The 25,605-nt window shown below is 32.5% G+C and overlaps 1 protein-coding gene across 3 annotated transcripts in view; it reads left to right on the top strand.

The window, feature by feature from the left end:
• The first annotated feature begins 11,480 nt into the window (after positions 1–11,480).
• The window catches only part of LOC148600691 (5'-3' exoribonuclease 1-like), a 45,086-nt gene continuing 30,961 nt past the window's right edge, over positions 11,481–25,605 (top strand). For all 3 annotated transcript variants that reach the window (XM_088556483.1, XM_088556482.1, XM_088556481.1), the window contains exons 1-16: positions 11,481–11,632; positions 14,002–14,133; positions 14,642–14,742; positions 17,216–17,313; positions 17,570–17,679; positions 18,871–18,981; positions 19,452–19,540; positions 19,864–19,951; positions 21,060–21,228; positions 21,938–22,005; positions 22,352–22,450; positions 22,950–23,043; positions 23,185–23,302; positions 23,726–23,815; positions 24,267–24,423; positions 25,098–25,217. In XM_088556483.1, coding sequence (XP_088412609.1) covers positions 11,558–11,632; positions 14,002–14,133; positions 14,642–14,742; positions 17,216–17,313; positions 17,570–17,679; positions 18,871–18,981; positions 19,452–19,540; positions 19,864–19,951; positions 21,060–21,228; positions 21,938–22,005; positions 22,352–22,450; positions 22,950–23,043; positions 23,185–23,302; positions 23,726–23,815; positions 24,267–24,423; positions 25,098–25,217 — 1,719 coding nt within the window. In that variant the 5' untranslated portion in view covers positions 11,481–11,557. The remainder of the gene's footprint in view (positions 11,633–14,001; positions 14,134–14,641; positions 14,743–17,215; positions 17,314–17,569; positions 17,680–18,870; positions 18,982–19,451; positions 19,541–19,863; positions 19,952–21,059; positions 21,229–21,937; positions 22,006–22,351; positions 22,451–22,949; positions 23,044–23,184; positions 23,303–23,725; positions 23,816–24,266; positions 24,424–25,097; positions 25,218–25,605) is intronic.

Here is a 25,605-nt window from a genome sequence, read left to right as displayed (position 1 = left end):
GTTGTGTTTGACTTTCAATATGATTCTAGTTGTTTTAGTTAAAACTTCCACAAAAACTTCAACCTATGCAGATTTGGAAAGTAATTCGACGAATATGCTTACAGGTATAACTAATAATTCAACCTATAGGAAATTATTTGAAATAAGTTCTCACTACTTCGGAACACAAAAAAGACATACACACACACAGAGAGAAATATATATATAGAAAGGTCTGAAAATTGCAAATTTGACGGGACAGTTTTAACATCGTTGGGAGTTGTTCAGACCTTTCTATGCTTACATTATCTTCGCTGTATCGATTTTCTATTGATCGCTGTATCGATGTAGCAAAAACATTGTCTACTTTACATGACAAATATGTTGTCGTACCAGCAGACAAAGCCCAAAACAGCATTGTTTTTGTCTGCAAAATGTTTTTATATCCAATGTTTATTATCAGAGTTAGACGTAGAAAATAATAGCAGTGATAAGACCTATACTACTACCACTCTCTCCAAAGAAGAGATTGTGGAAAACCATAAATCTGTGCTATCCTCTTTTGGTCTCTCTACCAAGAACGATGATTGTGATTTACCGTCTATGTACTGGATTCCTAAACTTCACAAGAATCCATACAAACAACGTTTCATAGCTGGATCTGCAAAATGTACCACCAAACCTCTTTCAAAACTTTTAAATTCTATACTCACAACTGTCAAAGAAGGCCTGCAGTCCTACCACAACACTTGTTACTCCCGTAGTGGTATTAATTCAACGTGGATCCTGCAAAATTCGAAAGATCTTTTGGAGACAATCAGTTCAAGGTTATTATCTGAATACAATAGCATTAAAACCTATGATTTTTCAACACTGTATACTTCTATTCCCCATACTCAGTTAAAATCCCGAGTTAAAAACATTATACATCGTTGTTTTTTTTTCCAAAAAAGATGGTATACCTAGATACAAATATATAGTGCTTGGTAGAGATTCCTCATACTTTGTAAGAAATAATTTCAAATCATCTTTCAAATATACAGAGAAAGATGTTTACAAAATGCTGGAATTTTTAATCGACAAAATATTTGTTCAGTGTGGTGGACGTGTTTTTCTACAAACGGTCGGCATTCCAATGGGAAGAAATTGTGCTCCTTTACTTGCTGACCTATTTCTTCACTCTTATGAGGCTGACTTTATAGCTGATTTGATCCGAAAGAAAGAATATCGTTTGGCTAGATCCTTAAATCTCAGTTTCCACTATATAGATGACGTATTATCTTTAAACAATCCTAATTTCGGGGATTTGATACATCGCATCTACCTAAAAGAACTTGAGATAAAGGATACTACAGACACTGTGAAGTCAGCCTCATATCTTGACCTACACTTAGAAATCGATGGTAGAGGAAAACTATTGACCAAACTTTACGACAAACGTGATGACCTTCATTCAGAATTGTCAACTTTCCTTTCATCTGTGGCAACATCCCTTCGGCGCCTGCGTATGGAGTGTTCATATCACAACTCATAAGTTATGCTAGAGCTTGCCGAAACTACGCAGACTTTTTGTATCGCGCTAGAACTCTAACAAATAGGCTTCTGGAACAGGGTTATGTTGCTACAAGATTGAAGTCATCACTACAGAAGTTTTATGGTCGTCATCATGAACTCGTGGATCGTTATGATGTATCCATCAGCACCATGAAAACTGATTTATTCAATGGCTCTTTTGTCTACCCCGGACTTCACTTTTTATGAGCAACTCGGCGAGTGTTTCTAGAAAAGCAAAGAACGCTTACTCTACCGGTGCACCTGGTCCATGCTCCCAGTTTTTAGTGCAGTCCGAGTTACTCATTTACTTTTGTTACTTTGTATGTATGATTTTAGTTACTTTATGTTCTTTGTTGTGTATGTCTGTTTTCCATGTCTTGTCTTTGTCCCTGTATTACATTTTGATTACCGATATAACCTTGGTTCCCTTGATTACTCTTTGATACGATGGAGCAGTGTAGCAAATAGAGTCACAAAAATGGCCTGACATATTTCGTATGCCTAGATTTTCGATCGAATGTCCTTTCATTTTTGCGACAGTTATTGATCAAAATAAACTTCCCGTTTTAAAATGCTAATTACTACAGTACCTAACTATCAAAATAAAATTGATATAAAAATATGTTATTGTCAATGCAATTACATAATTTTTTTCTCACATATTCTAAAAGACTACAATTCAACGTTTATTGAACATGCCACGACGGGGACGTCACGGCAGACAAGTATCAAACAAGATGATTCACCAAACAAAAAACGTGATGATGATAAGGACCTTACATATATATATATTTTGGTGCTGGATTTGTACTGGTATTAGTAATTACTATCGGTTGCAAAGTTTGGTTTATTAAGTATAGGACACAAGCAAATGCGATACAACCAAACCAACAACTAGGCACCGATGTAGTACAGCTACAAACTAGTTCTTATTTAGAAACTCCAAGTTTTAGTCGTGAACATGATGAAAATTTGTACGAAAGTATTAACGAGGTAGAGTTCGACAATGATAGCTCGATCAACCAATCTGATCAAGTATCAACAAAGGTTGAGAATGTACATTTATCAACTCTTCAGGGGTTGACGTCATCCTATTTAGAGGTAGTGCCTACGATGAACTCGGAAAAGAATTCAACGTCATTAGAAGATGACCAAAATCCTCAATACTTCACAGGTCGTAATAAACGTATCGTGTATGGGTCACTACAGAGAGGTTTATGTAAAACACTTTTGAGTAAAAACTACCCATAACGTAACCGGAGCACAACTTATTTTTCTAGAGATTACTGTGTCCCAACAATGAACAACAAAAGTAACGACGGACAACAACAGACTGACAGACCACAACCTAATGGTCAGTGTCAAGATCGGAGACACTCATGTCCTTGATCTTACACGATGTACGAATTGAAAATAACAATATATGTGGTTTACCACTGGATAAAATAAACCATGTCAAATGAATTGCAGGTTTTTTCATAATAATATTATTCTTGAGTATATTGTTGTTCTTGAAAAAAGTCAAAGTTGGAACAATGTATAGAGACATTCTTTAACAAGAATACCCAATGTTGACTATATCTTCTCCTTATAGTATATATTCTGAATTGGTCAAAAGAATTCTTTTCAATTTTTTGTAATACAAGCAATTGAAATGTAAATATTTATTTAAAAAAATATCAAAATAACTTTTTTCTCTTCTGTTTATTTTGAATTAACAATCAGGCAGTCATAACCGCGAACCTATGAAAAATTGCAACATTCGTTTTACATGCTTTGGAAACATTTGAAAAAGCATAATTAAGATTAACACACTTATATTTTGCATGTATATAAATGGAAATATTGTAAATAAAAGTAAACATATGGCAGTTGTTTCGCTGTTGACTTCATATAGGAAAGTACTGTCATATTTTTCTATGATAATTTAATACATATGATTTCATGTGTTTTTCTTCGCACAAACAATGTATGACAGAACTGGTCCTATATATGTATTTCTATTCGTGTTTAAGTTGAAGTGTAATAATAAAATTACCGAACTGATTATTAACTCTATGAAACAGTCAAAAAGAAATATTAACAGCCAGATGGAAATATCAAGGTAAAGACCGGAAGTTTGAAATCACCACAATGATCCCTTTTACTATAGAAATGGTGGGTTAAATAATGTTTTATATACTTCTAAATTTCCCGCTTCCATTACAGTTAATTATTGCTGGTTTTTACAGTATGAATGGGCAACATAAGATTACCACCTTTCAAAATTAGTAAACAGAAGTCAAAACAATACAGAAGATATTTGAATATATATTTTATTCCTCCATTAACATGAAGAGCATAATATTGTAACTTCAGCAAATACAACTCAAATCGATTCAAGTAGGCAAACAGACAAAACATACTTACACATGAAAATGTTTACAAATAAATTAAATTTAAAGTGAAGTCGTATCATCATAATATTTTCAATACATTTAAGTGAGGTCGTACATAAGACTGAAGAAGGGGGTTTCAAGTCACCATGAAGCTTATACATATAGTCAGCTGTGTGACACATCTATACAGCCCATAAGTTGGCAGATAACGCTTTTATATTATATGTTTTTCCATCCATGAGCGAAGTCATAGGTTTGTCATCATCTTGCTCGAAATAATTGATCGAGTCTCTGATCGATAATGTCAACTATTCCATAAACCATTTCAGTGTGAGTATTTAGAAAATGTTCACAACTTAGGACTGAGTGTTTAAGTACATCTGGTGAATAAATACTGCACAAAGAACTGTTCACTTCCTTGATCGGTAAATAACCTAGTTTGACAAGTACCAAAAGTTTGTTTTTATTCCTTGAAAACAAAGTCGCCAGTCCTAATAGCTTTGTTCAGTAAGATATGTATGTATGTTTGCATATCGCACCGAGGCTGGTCGTTTTATAAGTGCGGATTGCCCTTGATTTTCTCGATCTATCTGCACCATGAAAACGGATTTGTTCAACGTGTCATAGTTTTCCTTTCCTCATTCGCCTACCCCGGACTTGACTTTTTATACTCGACGAGTGTTTCTAGAAAAGCAGAAGACGCTTACCCTAACGGTGCACCTGGTCCGTGCTCCCAGTTTGTAGCTGAGTCCGAGTTGCTCATTTACTTTTGTTACTTTGTATGTATTATTTTAGTTACTTATTTTTTTTTTTTTTTTTTTTTTTTGTTCTTGTTGTGTTTGTCTTTTTTCATGTCTAATCTTAGTCCCTGGATTGCATTTGTTTGATTACCGCTAGAATTTTGGTTCCCTTGATTACTCCTTCATACGTTTGTGAAGCATGGTTATAATTTTCTTCCAGAGTAGCTTTTTCGGATAATATTAATCAGAAAAAAGCCTTCAGGAACAAGTGCTAAGTCATATTTGACAAGAATATCGATGAGTTTTTGCAGTCACCCGTAAGAACCTGTCATATGCGTAGGTTGAATAACTGTTAGCTGCTCTGGTTTGCCTTGTCCTTATTATTCCTTTTGTATAACGGAATTATGGCGCCGTGTCTCAATGAATTCGGTAGATATTCATATTTCATAATCAGGTTGAATAAAGAAAACAGATATTTGATACAGTTCTACCTCAGTATATGAAATGTGCGGTTGTTATTTTATCTTGCTTTAAAGTAATAACAAAGCTTTGCAATTCAACAGTTTTTATCAGATTTTCTAAATTGTTACCATTATAATGATTATTTGCAAATAAGTTATGAACAGATTGTGTCACATGATTCTAAAAACTTGTACTGCTTTCGTCGTCCGTAGTACCCGAATATAATCGTTCAAAGTATTGTCCCCATAGGTCACACGTTCGATTTTTTGCATTTCGGGCTGTTTTGTAGAACTCACCTATACTGCATTTAGCTGCTTGCTTGAATTCTTCATAGCTGTCGTCATTCCATATCCTTTCTGCTTGTCGCTTCCGCTTTCTAAACTCTCTTTTCGTTTCTTTATATTCCGTGTACAACCTATTTGATATTCCCTTTGGTGTCCCAGAGTTGACCCATTCACGTTGGGCCATTCGTTGTTTGGAATAGTAATTGCATAAATCGTTTCGCTTCCAATAAGGTTTTTAAAAGGAACGATATTGTCCATACGGAATACATGAGTCATGTGCAAAACATTCGTTATGATACAGGCATACTGCCCTATGTCGTTTATGTTACAGCACAATATGTCTGGACCATGGAAGTTAATAGTTTATCGATTTCAATTTAATACATTATCTACTTTTGACCAATTTATGAACACTAGGTCGGCATGATACATCAAACAGCAAGTTAATTTCTAATGAAAAAGACACTAGAAAATTATCAGAATATTCAAAAGGACAATCATCATGAACCTTTTCAAGGGGTACACAATTTGCTAAAAATTCCGGTTTATCTTTACAATTTATCAGTGTTCTCTGTGGTCGATTTTTATTTTTGACGGAGCAACCTTTATATTCCTTGTTAAAAAAAATATCTCAAAGAACTAATCTTCGTATTGTAAAAAGTATTGTTTATATCAACATTAAAATGTCCCCAAACTTAATACAGCTCCACATAATCTGTCTGTATCAAAATCTAGTGGGTGCACCTGGTCCATGCTCCCAGTTTTTAATGGAGTCCGAGTTGCTCATTTGCTTTTGTTACTTTGTATGTATTATTTAGTTACTTTATGTATGTATGTCTGTTTTCCATGTCTGGTCTTTGTCCCTGGAGTACATTCTTTTGATTACCGCTATAACCTTGGTTCGATTTCTTGCAAAAAAGATACATTGTTCTCATTAGTCCGCAGTGAAGGATGGACAGCAAGCTTATTGCATACCACTTACTCTCGTAGTGGTATAATCATATGTGGATGCTTAACAATTTTAAAGATTTATTTCAAAACCTAAAATCCAGAAGCTTTTCGGAAATTAGTTCCCTCCAAACTTTTGACTTCTCAACTCTTTACACTACGATACCACATGATAAGTTGAAATCTCATTTGAAAGGACTTATTCGTAAATCTTTTGCTTTTTCAAAAAAGTTATGTGTTCTTGGTTACAAATCAACATATTTTAATAACGTCGCAGGAGGGCAAAGTGTGCTACACAGAAAAGCAGGTTTGAGTTATGCTTCATTTCCTCATTGATAACATATTTGTTACATTTGGATGAGCTATTTCTCAACAAGTCCTAATGGGCACTAGCTGCGCTCCTCTTGTAGCCGATTTGTTTTTAATATTCATACGAGACTGAATTTCTTCAGAACCTCGTGAAGAATAAAAATTTAAAAGATGCTAAATCCGTTTTATGTATTGTCTATCAACCCTTCCTTTGGTAAATGGTTACCGTCAATATATCCACCAGATCTCGAGATAAAGGAGACTACAGAAACAGCCTGTTCTGCATTTTTTGGAGCTACATCTTGAATTTGACAACACTGGTCATCGCAGCACTAAGATTTATGATAAAAGAGACGACTTTAATTTTGATATCATAAATTTTCCTTACCTGTGCAACAATATCCCTTCCTGCATATGGTGGTTATACGGCAATAGCATGCAAATGCTTCTTAAACACCACTGGTATAGTTACACCGCAATGGAAGAGGGATGCTTCGCGCGCTGTAAAACCTAGATTTATCCCACCATTTTGTTTGAAGTGCCTGTACCAAGTCAGGACCATTGGGATACTAGCTGCTCCAGTGGTGTAATATATATTTTGCCAGATTTATTTTGGACTTGACTTGAATATGGATCGGATTAGTGTTCGGTAATTTTGTTGTTACCTTTAATTATTAACCAATGTTCAGTAAAAAAAATAAACATCTGAACATCGCAATAAAGACTTTAAGTAACTTTGCCATACAAGGCACCCTTCATATTCCAAAATAAAAAGTTAATCATGATAGAAAATGGGAAAAAAAAATAATTATGAAAGATCTTAGCCCCATATTTGAATTTTTACTGGTATATGGTATGTATCCCAACAATTGACTCCAACAATCATCATTCTCAATTTTTTTTTCAAATGCATGTATGGATCTTCCACGACAATCACACTGCTTCAGAAGTTTTGTGTAAGTATAATACTTTGACACCATTTTTCTCAGCATATGCAACAACGGCTCTGCTCACCATATCATACGGATTGTCACCCTTGGCGTTATAAAAGGTACACTTTTTCTTTGTTTTGAAACAGACATGTATATACTTTTTACAGGAACCTAATCTGTTTTTCCTGGCTCTTTTTCAGTTCAGAAAATTTCGTTGTCGGCAATTGTTCTTAACCGGAAGTACAACAGACGCGATTACAACATCCCTTCAGCACTCGAGAATTGAGTTTTCATGTCACAACTCATACGTTATGATAGAGCTTGTCGTAACTACGCAGATTTATTGTACCGTATTAGACTTCTTACAACTTGGTTTCTGGAACAGGGTTATGTTGCTACAAGATTGAAGTCATCACTACAAAAGTTTTACGGTTGTCATCATGAACTCATGGATCTTTGTGGTGTAACAATCTGCACCATGATAACGGATTGTTCAACTTTTTATTTCATTTTTAAGTATTTTATTTCATTGAGATATTAATACAGCTACATGTATATAAGGTTGAAAGTGTCCAATAGTTTACCTGATAGGTACCCGAAAAACAAACAACTAATAGAGAACAAAATATGTCAAAAAACATCTGTGTTGGTCGAACTAATACATTACTAAAAATGAAAAAGTAACCAAGGGAACCAAGATTCTAGCGGAAATCAAAAGAATGTAATCCAGGGACAAAGACCAGACTTGAAAACAAACACGCATAAAAAGGACATGCATGAAATAACCAAAATACATATAGAGTAACTAAAGTAAATGAGTAACTCGGGCTCAACTAAAAACTGGTAGCATGGACAAGCATGAACTACGTGTATACTTAATTTCACTGAGGTTATATTTAATTTTAATTTGAACTTATGCAAGTTGTCCGCAACATTTTAACAATATAGAAATTTTCTAGTCAAAAACATGAATGGGCGTACAATGCAGATGCAAGCAAGGGGTAATGAAATGCAAGACAACTTGTCAACTCAATAAAACGTGATACAATGTATGTATATATATAGTCTCCGCTTTAATCAAATTATTTTAGTGTATCTGAGGTTGCCCCCGACCTACTCCAATAATGCTACAGTTTGTCTGGCTGTCTGAATTTTGTCACAAAAGTCAATATTGTATGCAAATTAGTTTACATAATAATTTGGATATGCAAATGAATTCTCTCATCACGATTTTGTAAGAAGATTTCTCATTGGATATAGTAACCCCGGGTCTCGCAGACGCAGGTTTCCTATTACTTCGAGCAACGTATGACGGTTTTTTAAGGCTGTTTTAAGTGAAATTAAAAAAAAAATCTTTCAAGTTGCATTCTAAAGTAAAACTGTTTTGTAATAATTAAAATTGCTATTATACGTTATCTTGGGATTTTCCCTGGTGAACCACGTAATCATTTCCTGACATCTTTCAACTCAACTATAAAATGCTTGTCCGACCTGTTAATCGCAACCGAATTTGTTAAAATTTGACAAGATAATTTGTATTTGAAATATGTTGTGCGGTGAAATTTGTTAATTTGTCAAAAATCCACTGTATTGCAGTGAATGCTTTAAGTTTGTTATACATGTGTACATGATGCTGCACATTTTAAATTCGTTTAATTTTGCATATCCAAAGGATTCTGTAAACAAAATTGCAAAAAAGTGAAAAATCCCTATACACATAAATCATATACATGTACATGTATATAACCTCAATTACTGCATGTATCTCGAAGTCAAGTTCGATTACCCTTGGTTTGACATTCTAAAGTATGTTCATTCAGGGGTATCTTTTGGAAAAAAAGCTAGGAAAATCTATATGCTTGACAAATTAGGTATGATCTACCTTGACACATTTTAGCTCACCTGGCTGAATGGCCAAGTGAGCTATTGCCATCACTATGTGTCCTTCGTCCGTCATCATTGTCGTCCGTGAACTTTTTCAAACATCTCCTCTTAAACTACTAGATTGTAACCAAACTTTGCATGAATGTTCTTTAGGGTATTTTTAACAATCCTTGTGTTGGGACTTTTGATCTGGCAAAAAAAAATACAGCCGCCGTTACTAAAACTAGACCATAGGGTCAAATTGAAGAATTATGCAAATAACTCAAAAACAGTTGGGTTTGGCTAAAATCTTGAAGGGGTAGAATTGATAGGATGGACCTATGCCGAAATTTTCAAAAAAGATCTGTAGACGACTGAATGTGTTGTGGGTCCTGAAAAGGATTTTTTCCCGAATTTTACCTTTCCAACTTTGACAATTTTCTCGTCTGAAACTACTGGATGGATTTAAACAAAACTTTGCATGAATATTATGCTGAATATGTTTAGCAATCTATGCGAATGGATTTTTGTTCTTGTAAAACATATGGCCACCGTTATTAAAAAAGACCATAGGGGTCAAATTTCAGAATTATGCAAATTACTCAAAAAAAAGTTTTGATTTAGCTAAAATCTGGTAGGGGGTAAATTGTTCAGCATGATGGGATGAAGCTATGTCGAAATTTTCAGGAAGATCTGTTGACGAATGAATGAATTTTGGGTCCTGAAATGGATTTTGTCCCCGAATTTTACATTTCCAGCTTTGAAAATCTTCTCGTCTGAAACTACTGGATGGATTTAATCAAATTTTTGCATGAATATTAAGTTGAATATGTTTAGCAATCTATGCTAGTGGATTTTTGATCTTGTGAAAAACATGGTCACCATTTCTAAAAATAGACCATATGGGTCAAATTGAAAAACTAGGCAAATAACTCAAAAACAGTTGGGTTCAGCTAAAATCTGGCAGCGATTAAAATTGTTCAGCATGATGTGATTACCTATACGTGTACGTGAATGCTGAAATTTTCAGAAAGATCCGTTGACAAATGAATGAATTATGGGTCCTGAATTGATTTTTTTAAAATGTCCCCTTAGACAACTTGTAGGATGGATTTTAACCAAACATTGCATGAATGTTTGTAACTACATCCTTATTTTTTTATTTAAAACATGCATATGCCACCACTAATAAAAACTGACGACTTGCATGCTGCACTAACTTGAAGACCAAAGGGTTAAGCCGAATTTTCTTGAGGGATTGATCAGCACGGTGAGACCGACGCATGCTGAAATTTCCATAGAGATCTGTTGCTCACTGTTAGAGTTATTGTCCTTAAAGAGAAAAAACTGACATTTATAGAGGACGTTTATTTTATAACATGAAAAGAGGGTGGATAACTGAGATACTCTGTATTGATTAAATGATTCTAGTGACAATAGTGAGATCAAGACTCCAGCTTTAGAAAGACTTTTTTTAACAGGTGAGCGATTCTGGCTCTGTAGAGCCTCTAGTTATTTTTAACGTTTGCCAAAAGCTGCATCGCGCTAGAACTCTTAACAAATAGACTTCTGGAACAGGGTTATGTTGCTACAAGATTGAAGTCATCACTACAGAAGTTTTATGGTCGTCCTCATGAACTCGTGGATCGTTATGGTATATCCATCTGCACCATGAAAACTGATTTATTCAACGGGTCATAGTTTTCCTTTCCTCGTTTGTCTACCCCGGACTTGACTTTTTATGAGCAACTCGGCGGGTGTTTCTAGAAAAGCAGAGGACGCTTACTCTACCGGTGCACCTGGTCCATGCTCCCAGTTTTTGATGGAGTCCGAGTTGCTCATTTGCTTTTGTTACTTTGTATGTATGATTTTAGTTGCTTTATGTTCTTTGTTGTGTATGTCTGTTTTCCATGTCTGGTCTTTGTCCCTGGATTACATTCTTTTGATTACCGCTATAACCTTGGTTCCCTTGAATACTCTTGCATCACATTTCCGGAGAGAAATGACCGAAACCGTTTCAAATTTAGTTGCATTTAAGAACTTCCGTTTAGATATTCTGTTAAAAATTGAAATACTGTCGCACATTGTAAGGAAACAAACCGTCCAGAATGGGCGTACCGAAGTTTTATCGATGGATAAGCGAACGTTATCCATGTCTCAGTTCAACTGTAAAAGAACTGCAGGTATGAAGTTATGAAAATAGAAAAGAAAAATACTGAAAATGCTTGTGCAATTCCGATTTCATAACAGGATGTTAAAAGACTTATTTAATATGATGAAGGTGAAACCTTTTAAACTCTCCAGAAGAAAATTAATTAAAATCAACTTTAATATTTTTTTGTCAGCTTTGATTTGATATATTATACTTATAACCTTTTAATATGGTAAATTTTGTAATTATTACATGTCCTAAAACTTAAAGGCTGAAGCATTATACATGTACTAATTGTCTTGTTCTGATATGTCTATTATTATTATGTCCAGTATTAGTAAACATTATGTTTCTTATAATTTGTGAAACATCTTAAAAGATTTCTATTATTCACTTTACTGTCTTTAGTGTCGCGTCACTCTGTTTGGATTCTTTGTTTTATCCATTATTTTCGGTTCGTTTTCGTTTCGCAATTTTGATGACCCGAAAAATATGGATAATATTGATTACGTAATTGTCATAACCATCTTGGCGCCATACTACAGACTAGCAATTATGGCAAATCCTATTTGGAAAAGCTTTGATTCAATTTGTATTTAATTATCGGAACTAGCAAATATTTTCCAAGACTGGTTTCACTCTCAAATGCATTTATGGAAGTATACGCAATTGAAGCTGCCATTATGCTGTTTTTCAGCTCCTGAAAATGAAGGTACAAACTGGATATTGATGGTTTTTCTTGCCATTAGTATACAGAACCACATTGATAAAACAACCATAAACACTCCCTCCAGGAGCGTATAAATTATTTGTCTTACATGAGTTTTATTGAAATTATTTATTTTTTTATCCCTGCATACTTTTTCCCTTTTCTTAACTGAAAAAAAAAACGGTGGCATTTAAATAGGACACAAAATCTGTTAAAATAGAAACTTTCATGCAGTAACATACATTTACTTGTCAGCATACATGTACAAAATGTATATTTGATGAAAAACTTGAGAAAATCAGTGAGGGGTCTAGGGATCTCATTGGTGGGACCTGGGCAACAAGGCTGTAAAGGAAATCTATGTATTCGAAAGGTAAATCTGAATAATGAATTGATGATGGGCAATTCCGAAGAAACTTGCAACTTGCTGTACCGTGACAATTAAATTTTATCTGTTAATCTGACTGTTATAGGGAAAAACACACAGTTCATACAGTCACAAGTAAGAAATTGTAAAAACCACATTGACTCAAAACATCAGCCAATTATCTTGGACTTACCTACATATTTGTGTATAAGCATACCACACTGACACCAACACTGATACATAACTAATATACATGTAACAAAGAAAACAAAGGCTTCCTAATCAGACAGAAAGAACAATGCTCATGTAACTACATTTGTAACTTAATTGTACACAGTTGATCAAGTGATCATTGCCATCAACAAAGATATTAATTGTTCAACTCAAACTAAGCAATATTGGATACCACAACATATTTTACTGATCATACATTATATATAACTCCTGTTATTATTCATTGACAGAAATGTCATTCTTTTCCACACAGTTTGTGACTCTGTCTTTCAAGCAGATTTTGTGGTAGTGGGCACAAGGGTTGTGTCCCTATAGATCTGTGGCCTCAAGTGTACCCAAAGTTTTATTTGCGTAATTCACTTTCACCTTTAACATGATACATGTATATGCTGCATTTTTCTTGGCTGTATACGTAACTGAGCAGAATGTTGAATCAAATTCAACATGGTAAAGGAGGGAATAAAATGGTAGAAGTAAGAGTGTATACATGTACATATTTTGTAAATTAAATTTGTACAACCTTTCATCCACCAAAAAGTTGACATAGCTAAAAATGTGGTATATGTCAGACTTAATCAATAAGTTGAATGAATGCTATACAAATATGTAAATGAAAATGTAGTTTGAAGGTATTGGGAACTTTATATGCAAAGAATTTCTTCAGTAAATGAACACTAGATCAGCTTCCTTCAGTTTATTATGTTGTCTTTGCTTCCTTAAATTCATCTTTGTTAATAATTATTTCTAATTGAAGTTTCACCTAATTATACATTGCACATGTTTGGTTTCAAAATACATGTAAAAAGCCACATGTGTAGGCTCAATAGGCCCTAATGCCTTATGGAGGTCTATATTTTGAAGATAAAAACTGTGATGGTAATTGAACATTTTCTACTCTTTCTCCTAAGAATGTTAGTAAGCAGGCTGTAAAAGTTCACTTGGCCTCAATTTTTTTTACAATTGTACACTGTAAAACTGTATTGATAAGTTTAGTACACTACAAAAAATTATTCTTTGGTTTTTGGACCTGAGAGTAAAATGTACATTTTTTGTACCAATATTCAACTCAGAATATTACTTATAATTTCAGATTCCAGAATTTGACAACCTTTACCTAGATATGAATGGTATTATACATGTATGTTCCCATCCAGATGATAATAACCCACATTTCCGTATCACACTTGAGAAGATTTTAACAGATATTTGTCACTATATAGAGGTATACACGTACCTATTTGTATTGATTTATTTTGTATGCAACATTATGTACATTGTACACTACAGATAGAGACGTACCACAACTAAACACTGATAGAGTGGCAGTAAATGTCTTCTTGGCTTTAAAGATATTTTTATATTTTTTTTTCTGCATGTAAACTAAAATTATTGAGAACCATGCTAGGAGCGGAACACCACTATGTTGGTTTTCAGTCATTCTTTGTCTCTTTCTCTACTGTGTCATTGTATGTTTATGGTTTGAGAAATGGAATTTTGATATTGAAAGGAAGTATGAAGACCATACATGTACAAATGTATATTAGTGTTGAAAAGCAAGGGTTAAATGTTAAATAAAAAACATTTTGACTTGAGATATTTTATGGCTTGTAAGTATAGAGCTAAGGAGTCATTTAATGGTAAAAAGATACATGTAATAGATGCTATTAGTTAATAAAAACCAAAAAAAAATTAATTTTAGACCATTAAAACTAAGATTATTTTTCTTGTAGTTTTTGTACAGAATTATCAAACCTAGAAAAGTGTTTTTCATGGCAGTAGATGGTGTTGCTCCCAGAGCCAAGATGAACCAACAGAGAGGAAGACGATTTAGGTAGAGTAATCTCCCCTCTTCTCTCATACAATGGATCAGTCTGTGGCAAAATGAAGTTGTCCATGATAACAATATGGCTTAGTTGCTAATTTGGTCAAGGAGTGTTTTTTTTCTACCTTATATTTAGAGCCCAGTAGCAGAGCAAGAAAACTTGCCAGTCTTTTTTTCCTATTATTAGATTTCTATGACAGAAAGGCTTCGTCTTTGATATGATAGAATATGGGTAGGTTTTCAATTCTGCTTTCAATTTTACATATTTTACTCAAAGCCCTATATTTTAAACCCTGATAATTTTCATAAACAAAAAATATTTTTTTATAATCTTTGGACTATCTGATAATAAAATGCATGTATGGTAGGTTTTCAATTTTACTTTTAATTTTAAATATTTCACTGATAGCCTTATACATACTGGTAAATTAACCTTTGATAGATCTCAAGGCAGATATTTTTAATACCTTTGGACTTAAGATGGTAGAGTAATGGCTAGGTTTCCAGTTTTTTCTTTCCATTTTACATATTTCACCAAAACTATATTTTTAGTACTATTATACTAAATTTCCTATCAAAAATTTACTTTGCATGTAACTTGTTTTATCTATAATTAAACATGTTAAAAGTTTTGTCTACTCAATCATGTATGAGAAATTTTGATTAGAAAAAGATATGAAAATTCCATCTCCCGACATTAAAGTGTTAGGGATAGCACTCTAAGTACTTTAGATCATGTATGAATCTATGAATGGTAAGGATGGACAAATGTACCTGGAAGAGATATAATACACAACTTGTTCAGTTTTTTCCTGTTTCACCAACAGTGAAAGCATGTCTTGTAGCTGTCCATCACGCTTCAGGATACATACTTTGTGTATTCTGTAACTCAAAAAAGTATTAAACCAATATTACTGTATATACGGTTCTTGTCTACAAGTAATATTTTTGGAACTAAATATTTAACTGCTGGGAAGAATTCTGACTTATAGACAAGATCTGGAATTTGAATTAAAATTTTCTGCTTGAAAATGTCAAAAGTTTGATAATTGACATGAGTGTGACACCAACATTGAACAGCCAGACTGGCGCCGATTACCACAATGATTGAACTGTAAAAGTCAGTTAGACTGTCTTCATCTCCTACCTTTAACAGCTAAAATATGAATATTTACTGTTTAGTCTTTATTTTGCCACAATACTGGCCTTTTATGATTTTATTTGCATTTCCCACTCATCCATTTTGTGCATTGATTTTTACCTGTGTACTTTCATATAGACCAAAACCCAAAGGTGTAAGAAAAACTTGACCCAATAATGTACATATACATGTTACCATAATTCCTGACAAATGTAATCAATATTTTAGTTGGTTATGACAATTCTTTTTATAAATTATTTTTTTCCTTAAGCTTACTGAAATATCTATAAGAAATGAGTTGTTAAGAGTAGCATAAAGTTACTGTGTTATTCTTTGTTGTTCCCTACATTTATGATTTTGATTTGGGTTATTAGTTATTCAAAAATTAGAATGAATGAAAAAATGGCCGTATTAAAACAATTCACATGGCTTGTCAAGAATTTTATAAAAAATATTAAAAACAACTCTGACTTGTAATTATTTATTTCATCATTGATTGAAGTTATCAAAACAAACGGGTATACTCATTGTAATTAAGGAACGTTAGTGATGCAGCTGTCAGAAATCAGTCTGACTTATAAGCGGGTCAAGGCTAGTTTCCAGAAATTTGGACTGAAAAGGGATGGAGGTCCGACTTATAGTTGGATCAACTTGTACTTGAGTATATACGGTTTTCCAACCTTGCACTGTAGTTATATGCACATTTAAGATGTGCACTTTTTTATGGAGAAATTCAGTTATTTTTTTTATTCCACATTTCTTGCATGTTATGTCACTAAATGTTATGGACGGTACCTTCTTTGTTTTATTTTCAACACAGATATAGACATGTATTGGTCTTGTTTGGAAAAGTTTTATCATAAATACACTTTATAGTTAAATTTGTCTTATGTGACTTTTCAAGGGGGAGGATAAGTGATAGTCATATAAGACAGGTGATGTTTATATACAGGTTTATTTTACAAAGAATACATTATACAAGGATATCTAAATATTTATCAAACTTCTAAGACGAGGTATAACTATATCTGTTGCAGTTTAACTTAGGTAGGTCTGACTGTAATTACAACCCCAAGTGAATGCCATTTTAACAGAGTTTAATTTTTAACATGGTATTATTTTACTTTTAGAAGTCAAAGCTGTACATTACTACCTTAAAAAGGCCTCTCTGTAATCTTTACTTTCTACTGTGGAATGCAAACTTGATGTAAATTTCTTGTTAAGCAATAAAGGTGTTGACATTTAATTTCAAGTCTGCAAATAAGCAATAAAGAGTAAGACATTTAGTTCCAGGACTGCTTAAGTGATACAGGTCTTTAATTGTTAGATATGTAATTCTAGGTCTGCCAGAGAAGCTGAAGAACATGAGAAGAGAGCCAGAGACAAAGGAGAAGTTCTGCCTACAGAGAAAAGATTTGATTCTAATTGTATAACTCCAGGTTTGTCTACTTTCACATTCAAATACTGGTCGTAAAACAATGCAGATTGTATACCATTCTTAATAATTTTAATCTGACAAACATAATTAGTTAGCTACCTAGAACTCTACAAAATTTGTCTTTGTGCTTTATTCCCAGATCAAGGTAAATAGACTGACATAATGAATTTATACAAAAATCAAATGTTTCAGGATATGTTGTTTGGATGATTAACAAAACTAATATTGAGTCTGACATATTTGTTGTATATTTATAGGCACAGAGTTCATGGTAACATTACAGGAGCATTTGAAATATTTTGTTACACACAAAGTTTCTACTGATCCTCTCTGGCAGGGAACCAGAATATACCTGTCTGGTCATGAGGTGAGATTCAATATTTGCTGGTAATTCTTGTCAAGATGTAAAATTTGGTATGCATGAACTGCTGGAAAACATTTATATCATTTATAAAGAATGATGTGATACACAGGGAAAGTTTAGCTTAACTTGATTTCTTTATTTAAGTAAAAATCCTTTGCTTGCATTTAAGGTTATGCCCTTTTCCTATTAGTACATGTATTAGTAAATGTGTTCAAATATTCATTATCTCCAAAAATATACAATACTTATAAATGACAAGTCTGAGAATAAAGAATAAAGAGGAAACCTGGTCAGAGAGACAACAATCTTAACCATTGACATTCCTTAAATAAATTAAAATCAGAATTTGATATCATGCAGTGTTAACAAAAGCAAGAGTTTCATTAGCCTGAGTCCAATAGAAACTTTCACAATCATAAGAGTAATCAATGGAACCAAGATTTTTGTAGAAATCCAGGCCTAGGGACAAAGACCAGACATATTAAACAGACATACACAACAAAGAACATAAAGTAACTAAAATCATACATACAAATTAGCAAAAGTAAATAAGCAACTCGGACTCCATTAAAAAGTATAAAATGATACCAGCGTACTAGCACTTACTGACATGCTAGCTCCAGACCTCATTTGAACTAATCAAGTATTTATAAATAGTTTCTCATGATTGTATATCAAAGTCACTACAATTTTCTAGTAACTGAATGGGTATTGTTTGCTAAATTTGAGTAATTCATCCTGCTGGTGCACCTGGTCTATGTATCAGTTATTAATGGAGTCCATGTTGCTCATTAATTTCTGTTCCTGTATGCAGGTTATTATGGTTATTTCATGTTCTTTATTTTCTGTGTATCTATTTTCTTTGTCTGTTAGTTATCCCTGGTATGTCTGTTTTCTTTGTCTATTAGTTATCCCTGGTATGTCTGTTTTCTTTGTCTGTTAGTTATCCCTGGTATGTGTCTATTTTCTTTGTCTATTAGTTATCTCTGGTATGTGTCTATTTTCTTTGTTAGTTATCCCTGGTATGTGTCTGTTTTCTTTGTCTGTTAGTTATCCTTAGGTTAATTCATTCTTTTTGATTACTGCACATTCTGGTTTCTTTGATTTCCCTTTGTGAACTTAAAATAAAAAAATGGTGAACTATAAACAAAATAAATTATCTTTTTTTTCTAATTTGTTCTTGTTTTTCTTTAGACACCAGGTGAAGGTGAACACAAAATAATGGACTTTATACGACAAGAGAGAACAAAACCTGATTATGACTCCAACACACGGCACTGTCTGTATGGTTTAGATGCTGATCTTGTAAGTAGCTGTACTGTCTTTGTTTTTATGAGATGTTATTATGACTGTAGATTATTATTTACATGATAACATTGCAGAGATATTTGGGGAATTACTATGATTCATCAATTCTAAAGGTTGAGTTTTAATTATTAAGATGAGGGATGTGAGGGAGCTGTCTTTCACACAAAACAGTTTTGACCCCCCAGGCATGGAAGGCCTGGGAACCATAAAGTTTTTTAGTTGGCCTATGTCTACTTTGGGACAGATCAGATTTCTAAATAATTTCTAGCTTATTGTTTCAGTGGTTACTAAATGTTATTAGTGAAAACAAGGGTGGTGACATCATAAATTACAACCAAATGACTTATTGTGAAACTACCTTAAGTTGTGTATCGAGCTTTACTGGAATAAGGCTAGTTATTTTTTATTTCTGGCACTTATTCACTTTTGTATTTATTTGAGATTTATTTACATGTTCTGTATTTTAGATGATGTTAGGGCTAGCCACACATGAACCACATTTTTCATTACTCCGAGAGGAAGTTCGATTTGGTGGCAAGAAAGATGCTCAGAGAAGGTAAGTATAGAATTTAATTGCGTAAGATTCCCCTCACAATGTACTTACTGTTTGTCAGTCAGTTCTTGATGTGTCTTGTATTGATATCTTTTTTAGACCTACCAATAAATTATCATGGTGTATTCTTGCACTTAACATTTGTAGGCACTGGACTAAGGGAGATAATCCAATGTAGAGTTTATGAGAGAGCTCTATAAATACAATATTTATGAAACAGCTATTGGTAAATAGTTTGTAAAACTACATTTTAGATAAGTAACTTAAACTTTTAATTAAATTTAAATCAGCTGCAGTTTGCCTGTAACATTTTCTGTATTTTACAGACCAGCAACAGCAGAAGAAACCACTTTCCATTTGTTACATTTATCTTTGTTCAGAGAATACCTTGACTTTGAATTCAAAGATCTAAAGGTAATTGTAATTTACAGGTACATTTAATCAAAGTATTTTGTTCTATAGTTTTAGCAACTAAACCTATAGAAGATGTAACTATAGCTGTACGTCATTACTGTCAACACTCAGGGAAATTGATGATTGATGATCCGATACCCATTAAGTTTGTTGATTGGCAGACTCCTTTAGACTTATATATATATAATTTTATTCTGTTATACGTTTGTTAAAACAGTGATGTTCAAAAACATAAGAAACATCATCAATCAGTTTGATAGGGTAGTACAATTAATTGATTTAGGCTTTTCCAGTGTTTTAGACTTCTGATATTTACCAGATCCATAGGGGTCAGTGGATATTGTTTTTCATTGTATAACATAGTAATTGTACATCATTTGGGTTTGTTTAGGATTTTCTGCATCAGTTGTTGCAAATGAAGGTAATAACAAAATTACTGAATTGAAAATTGGAAACCACCACAATGGTCCTGACTTGGTACAGGCATTTCAAAATGATAGGTGGTTTAAACCAGGTTTTATAGCATGCTAAACCTCCTGCTTCAATTACAGTCCATTATATCTGGATTAATTCAACATAAATGGGTGGCATAAAATTACCACCAGTCACAATCAGAAAAACCAATAGTCAAAACATTATTGAAAATATACACAATAAGTACGTGAAAGTAACAAGAATTAAATACAATAAAAATTATGTAAATCCAAAACAATAATTTTTGCATCTTTATTTTTATGATATTCAGTTTGAAAATGTAAATGCTTTAAGTATTTAAATCAGCTGAGTCCGAATATCTGACAAAAATGTTTGAACATGATCAGAGAACATTCTTAAGTGTTGTTTTTTTCTGTATTGATTTTAGTAATATCATCAAAATGAGACAGAAGAATCATATTGAATATTGAACCTTTGGTTTTTTCATGTTATATACATTTATTTTTACAAGAATTAGTTATTCTAATTGGTTAAAACATGGTCGTGTGAAATTCATTAATATGTGAGAAAATGTCCTTTTTGTCAATGAAATAAACACAAAAGTTGTTTATGTAGAGGGCATTCTTGATAAATAACATTATATTTATTAGAATCATTATCTTTCTAATTTTAGAACAAACTGCCATTTGGGTATGATCTAGAGAAGATAATTGATGACTGGGTTTTGATGGGATTTCTTGTTGGAAATGATTTTATTCCCAACCTCCCACATCTACACATTAGACATGATGCTCTCCCTTTGTTGTGGAAAACCTACATGAATATACTACCAGATTGTGGAGGTATGTTGTTTGAAATTAATGTTTGTAAGTCATGAAAAAGATGGATTTAGAAAATGAAGCCAGAATGTTATCTATCGTAAAAAAAAAGATCATAAGAAATTCACTACTAAATAATTATGTTATAGTAGTGCAAATTATACTACAGATTAAAAATATTTTGTCAAAACTAATACATCATAGACATTTCAAAACATAGTGCATACCAGATATTATAGAAACTGTGCAATATTTGAATTACTTACTTGATATGAAGCATTCATCACTCAAAGTCATAGCAAAAAAATGATAGTTTTGTTACCTGCTACCAGCAAGAAATAAATCTGATCGGTAGGTGGGGAAATTATATTTTTCAAACATGTTTTACATTGAGTTAACAATCTTGACTTACATAGTACTTGGGCCAAAATGACCATAAAATTAGGGTATGTAGGGTTGCAGGAAACATGCATTATTTTTTTGGCCTTACAGTAATGGCCTAATTCATTATCCATATGTACATGTATATGTTTAATGCAAATAGGATTCTTCAGTTTTTAAATAATAAAAACTTATATATAACAAAAACATTGTTTCATTAGTGTATGTACATAAATGTGTGGTGTGAGTTTGAAAACTGACTCAAATCCATGTACCTTGTTAAGTTTGTTATTACAAAGAGTTATCTCTCTTTGACCATATCTCTTATATTAGCCATGTTTTCTATTTATAGGTTATCTCAATGAAGGTGGTCATCTCAATCTAGTCAGATTTGAAAAGTATTTAGAAGAATTGAAAAAGGTAAAATAAGCTTAATACTACATGATAGGGTAAAAGCCATAGATAGTATACATGTATTTTGGCACATGTGATATCAGAATGTTGTTTACATTTTTGTGAAAAAAAGCCTGTAGAGTTTATTTGGAATTTTGTTGTCAGACAATTTATACATTACTGATTTTACTGCTTTGTGGTTTGAAGACAATCTTTAATGATAACAACAACAAAAACACATTGATGTGGATTTGATTTTTGTTTATAATCGTTGACCACAAAATGATGTTAGAAACAGAATATTACAAAGACGAACTACTGACTGTGTACAATATGAATTGATGTTGTTAATTTGAATACCATCTTGTTGCAGTTTGATCTAGAGAAATTTGAAGATATGTATGCAGATTTTAAATGGTTGGAAGGTAAAAAGGGAGGTAATAATGCTGAACCACCACCTAAACCTAGAAAGGTAATACTTTACTTATGTTGTAAAGATATTGAATATGATAAGAAATGTTAGAATTTTTATATTAACTTTATAGTTATACAAAACGTAATGATTCAGTATTTGACATCAAAGAGGAAATGATTAGCATTGTTGTTATTACCTGTAGTCTTCATCAACAACAAACGACAAGCTGTTATAAAACATATATTGTAAATTACATTTCATGTTTTGTTTTGTTCAGTTTTTATTGTACCACAAAAATTCAGTAATTTTATGTTGTTTGATACTTAAGCCTTCTGAATAGTGTTGTAGCAATTTTTTTATCCAATATGTCAACTTTTTTTAAATAATGTACAGGATATACATGTATGTTCTGATAATATATTAGTAGGAGAATAAAAATGAAAGTTTTCTAAATGTTTGATTTTTTTATTCAACTTCTTAATTTTTTAAAATGTTGAAGCTACTTAAACTTTTGACAAATGTCTAATTTTAATGTATTTTGTTCATGTTTTAACAGCTTGTAAATCACAGTAACAGATTTAAAGCCTTTGGGGAAAATGATGATGAGATTGGAGATGAGATTTTGTTTGGTGCAGGACCTGAATCTAGTGGTAAGTTTATTACAATTAACCACAACAATGATGATTTTACCAACAGCACAATATCGGCGACTTATTTTTCTGTGTAATTAAAAAAAATTAACTTTGGCATCCTTTCTACATATGTATTGACAAACAACTTATTGTTTTTAGAAGAACAGACAAGTCCATCAGATGAAGAAAGTGATGATTATGATACATTTGATGAAGAATTCAGACAACATAAGAGAAACTACTACCAAACCAAATTGGAATTTGAAAACGTCACTCCGTAAGTTATACTAAGCACAGATTTTCACATTATTACCACCTGCATGGTGTTCACATTGAAAGTCATTTGATGGGAAGAAAAGGGCAGGGAGCTAATGTATCAAAATCATAATTTTTCTGTCAATCAGAAGATTGTTGAGAAAATCTATGATGAATACGAAAATCATTTGGTTATCATGAACAACCCAAATATGTATTTACTCTTGTCAAAGAGCTTAAAAATTTATCTTGTGCAAAGATGCATTCTGCAGACTCATTAAATCTCTGGCACTTGTGATCATATTTCCAATGAATTATCCTATAATAAGTCAGTTTAAAAAAAATGTTAAACAGATATTATCACCATTATAATAAGTTATTAACTCCTTGCAAAATATGGAAAGATGATGTAAAAAATAAACTTTTTGTTTTATTTTTTTCTCAGAGAAGTACTACGAGACCAGGCTGAGGGTTATGTCAGAGCAATACAGTGGATTCTGTTGTATTACTATGAGGGAGTGCCATCATGGAGTTGGTATGTACTGTTACTGATTTAAAGTATGTGATACAGGGAAAATGATACATTGTGTAGTTATTGTACATGAACAAGTGTCTCCACAATACATGTTCATGTCAATTTTATTCACAAAAAGAAATTCTAAAGAGCATTATATTTTCAAAATTCTGTGTGTTTTTTTCTGTTATATTTCTTAGTTCATTAGTTTTATAAAGCAATTTGACTCAAAAAGGAGTTTTGAGTAACCAAAGTTGAAAAGCTAGGGACTATAGATAGAACTGGAAAACTGGAGACAGTGATTTAAACAGATTTGACAGTTTTGTTATTTTTTTAAGGCTCAGTTTGTACATTTCTAGATATACTCAATTTTTTAACATTATATCTCAGACAGACCTATTGATATTAACATAGCAATTTTGTTAAAATGGCTTTGACGAGTTTTGAGTTAACTGTGACTTGTGAATTCCAGGTTTTATCCCCACCACTATGCACCATACATCAGTGATATTACCAACTTCAGCCATCTTGACATCAGATTTGAATTGGGTACACCATTCTTACCCTTCCAACAGTTGATGGCTGTCCTACCTGCACTCAGTAAAGATCTCCTACCTGAGGCTTATCAGGTATAAATTATGAAAATGTTATGAATAATCTTGATTATTGGATTTCTAGTCTAGAATTAATTATGCTCCCCCCCCAACATTTTAAGTACAGCTCCTTGGAAACTACTGCACCAAATTTCATGTAACTTTGTATGTAGTTAGGTCATAATATGTAGTTGTGCTTATTGTTATGATTTTCTGATTCTCTGAGTTTATTGGGAATGATACCCTGTGAACTTAGGAGTATTTTTAGGCTACAACCTACTTAAGTTAATATTTAACTTACAATGTATATTGAAGTTATAATTCTGTAAGTTCAGATTTATTGCCTATATTACTTGTTTGCATCTTGTGGTTCTTTAGAAAATCATGTAAACATGTTAACTGCAATTTTAATTTTTACGTTTCTTAATAAGATCCAATATAAACATTTAGAATGGGTCTTTAAGTATTACAATCATTAGCTTTTTTGCAATAATATGCAGTTTTACAGAAATTAAAAGAGAAAAAAAATGATTCACAGTTTCAGGGTTATTGGCAATATATAAACTGACTTAATTTTCTCTCTTTTGTAACTCCAGTATTGCTTTTTGTCATAACCTTTTAATTGTTCAGACTACATGTACATGTTGTATATTTATATAATACAATATTTCATAATGTTATTTATTTACTTATCTCTTATCTTCTTCCAGCCTTTGATGTTAAATGACACTTCACCGATCATTGATTTTTATCCGGTCAACTTTCAAACAGACCTGAATGATAAACAACAAGAATGGGAAGCTGTTGTACTGATACCCTTCATAGAAGAGGTAAACATACATTGATAGTGTTTGGAGAGGAAACCAGTTGTTACATTTCTGTCTTGAGAAATATACTCTTAATATTTTTCATGAATTTTCAGACCATATAAGCTTTACAACTTTAGTTAAAATCAAGATCACAAGATGTGGATATGTCAAACCATGCCGGCTTAAAAATTAGGCAAGGGTGTATTGAAAATGTTTTGAAAAAACTTTTATTTAGTTTACCTGAGAAACTAGAAGTCTTTCTGCCATTGAAGACCTTACATTAATTAATTATGTTATTGTTTATATATCTACAGTATCCTTGTTTTTCAAAGTTTTCTTTAGTTAACCTTAGAAACAATAGAAGTCTTGCTCCTATTGAAGGTCTTAGACTGGACTTAAGGTATGTTAA

Source organism: Perna viridis, chromosome 12 (genome assembly GCF_037379345.1).
Source record: "Perna viridis isolate PV_CMFRI_1.1 ecotype Kerala chromosome 12, ASM3737934v1, whole genome shotgun sequence".
Classification (NCBI taxonomy): Eukaryota; Metazoa; Mollusca; class Bivalvia; order Mytilida; family Mytilidae; genus Perna; species Perna viridis.
This window is presented reverse-complemented; position numbering and strand designations above follow the sequence as displayed.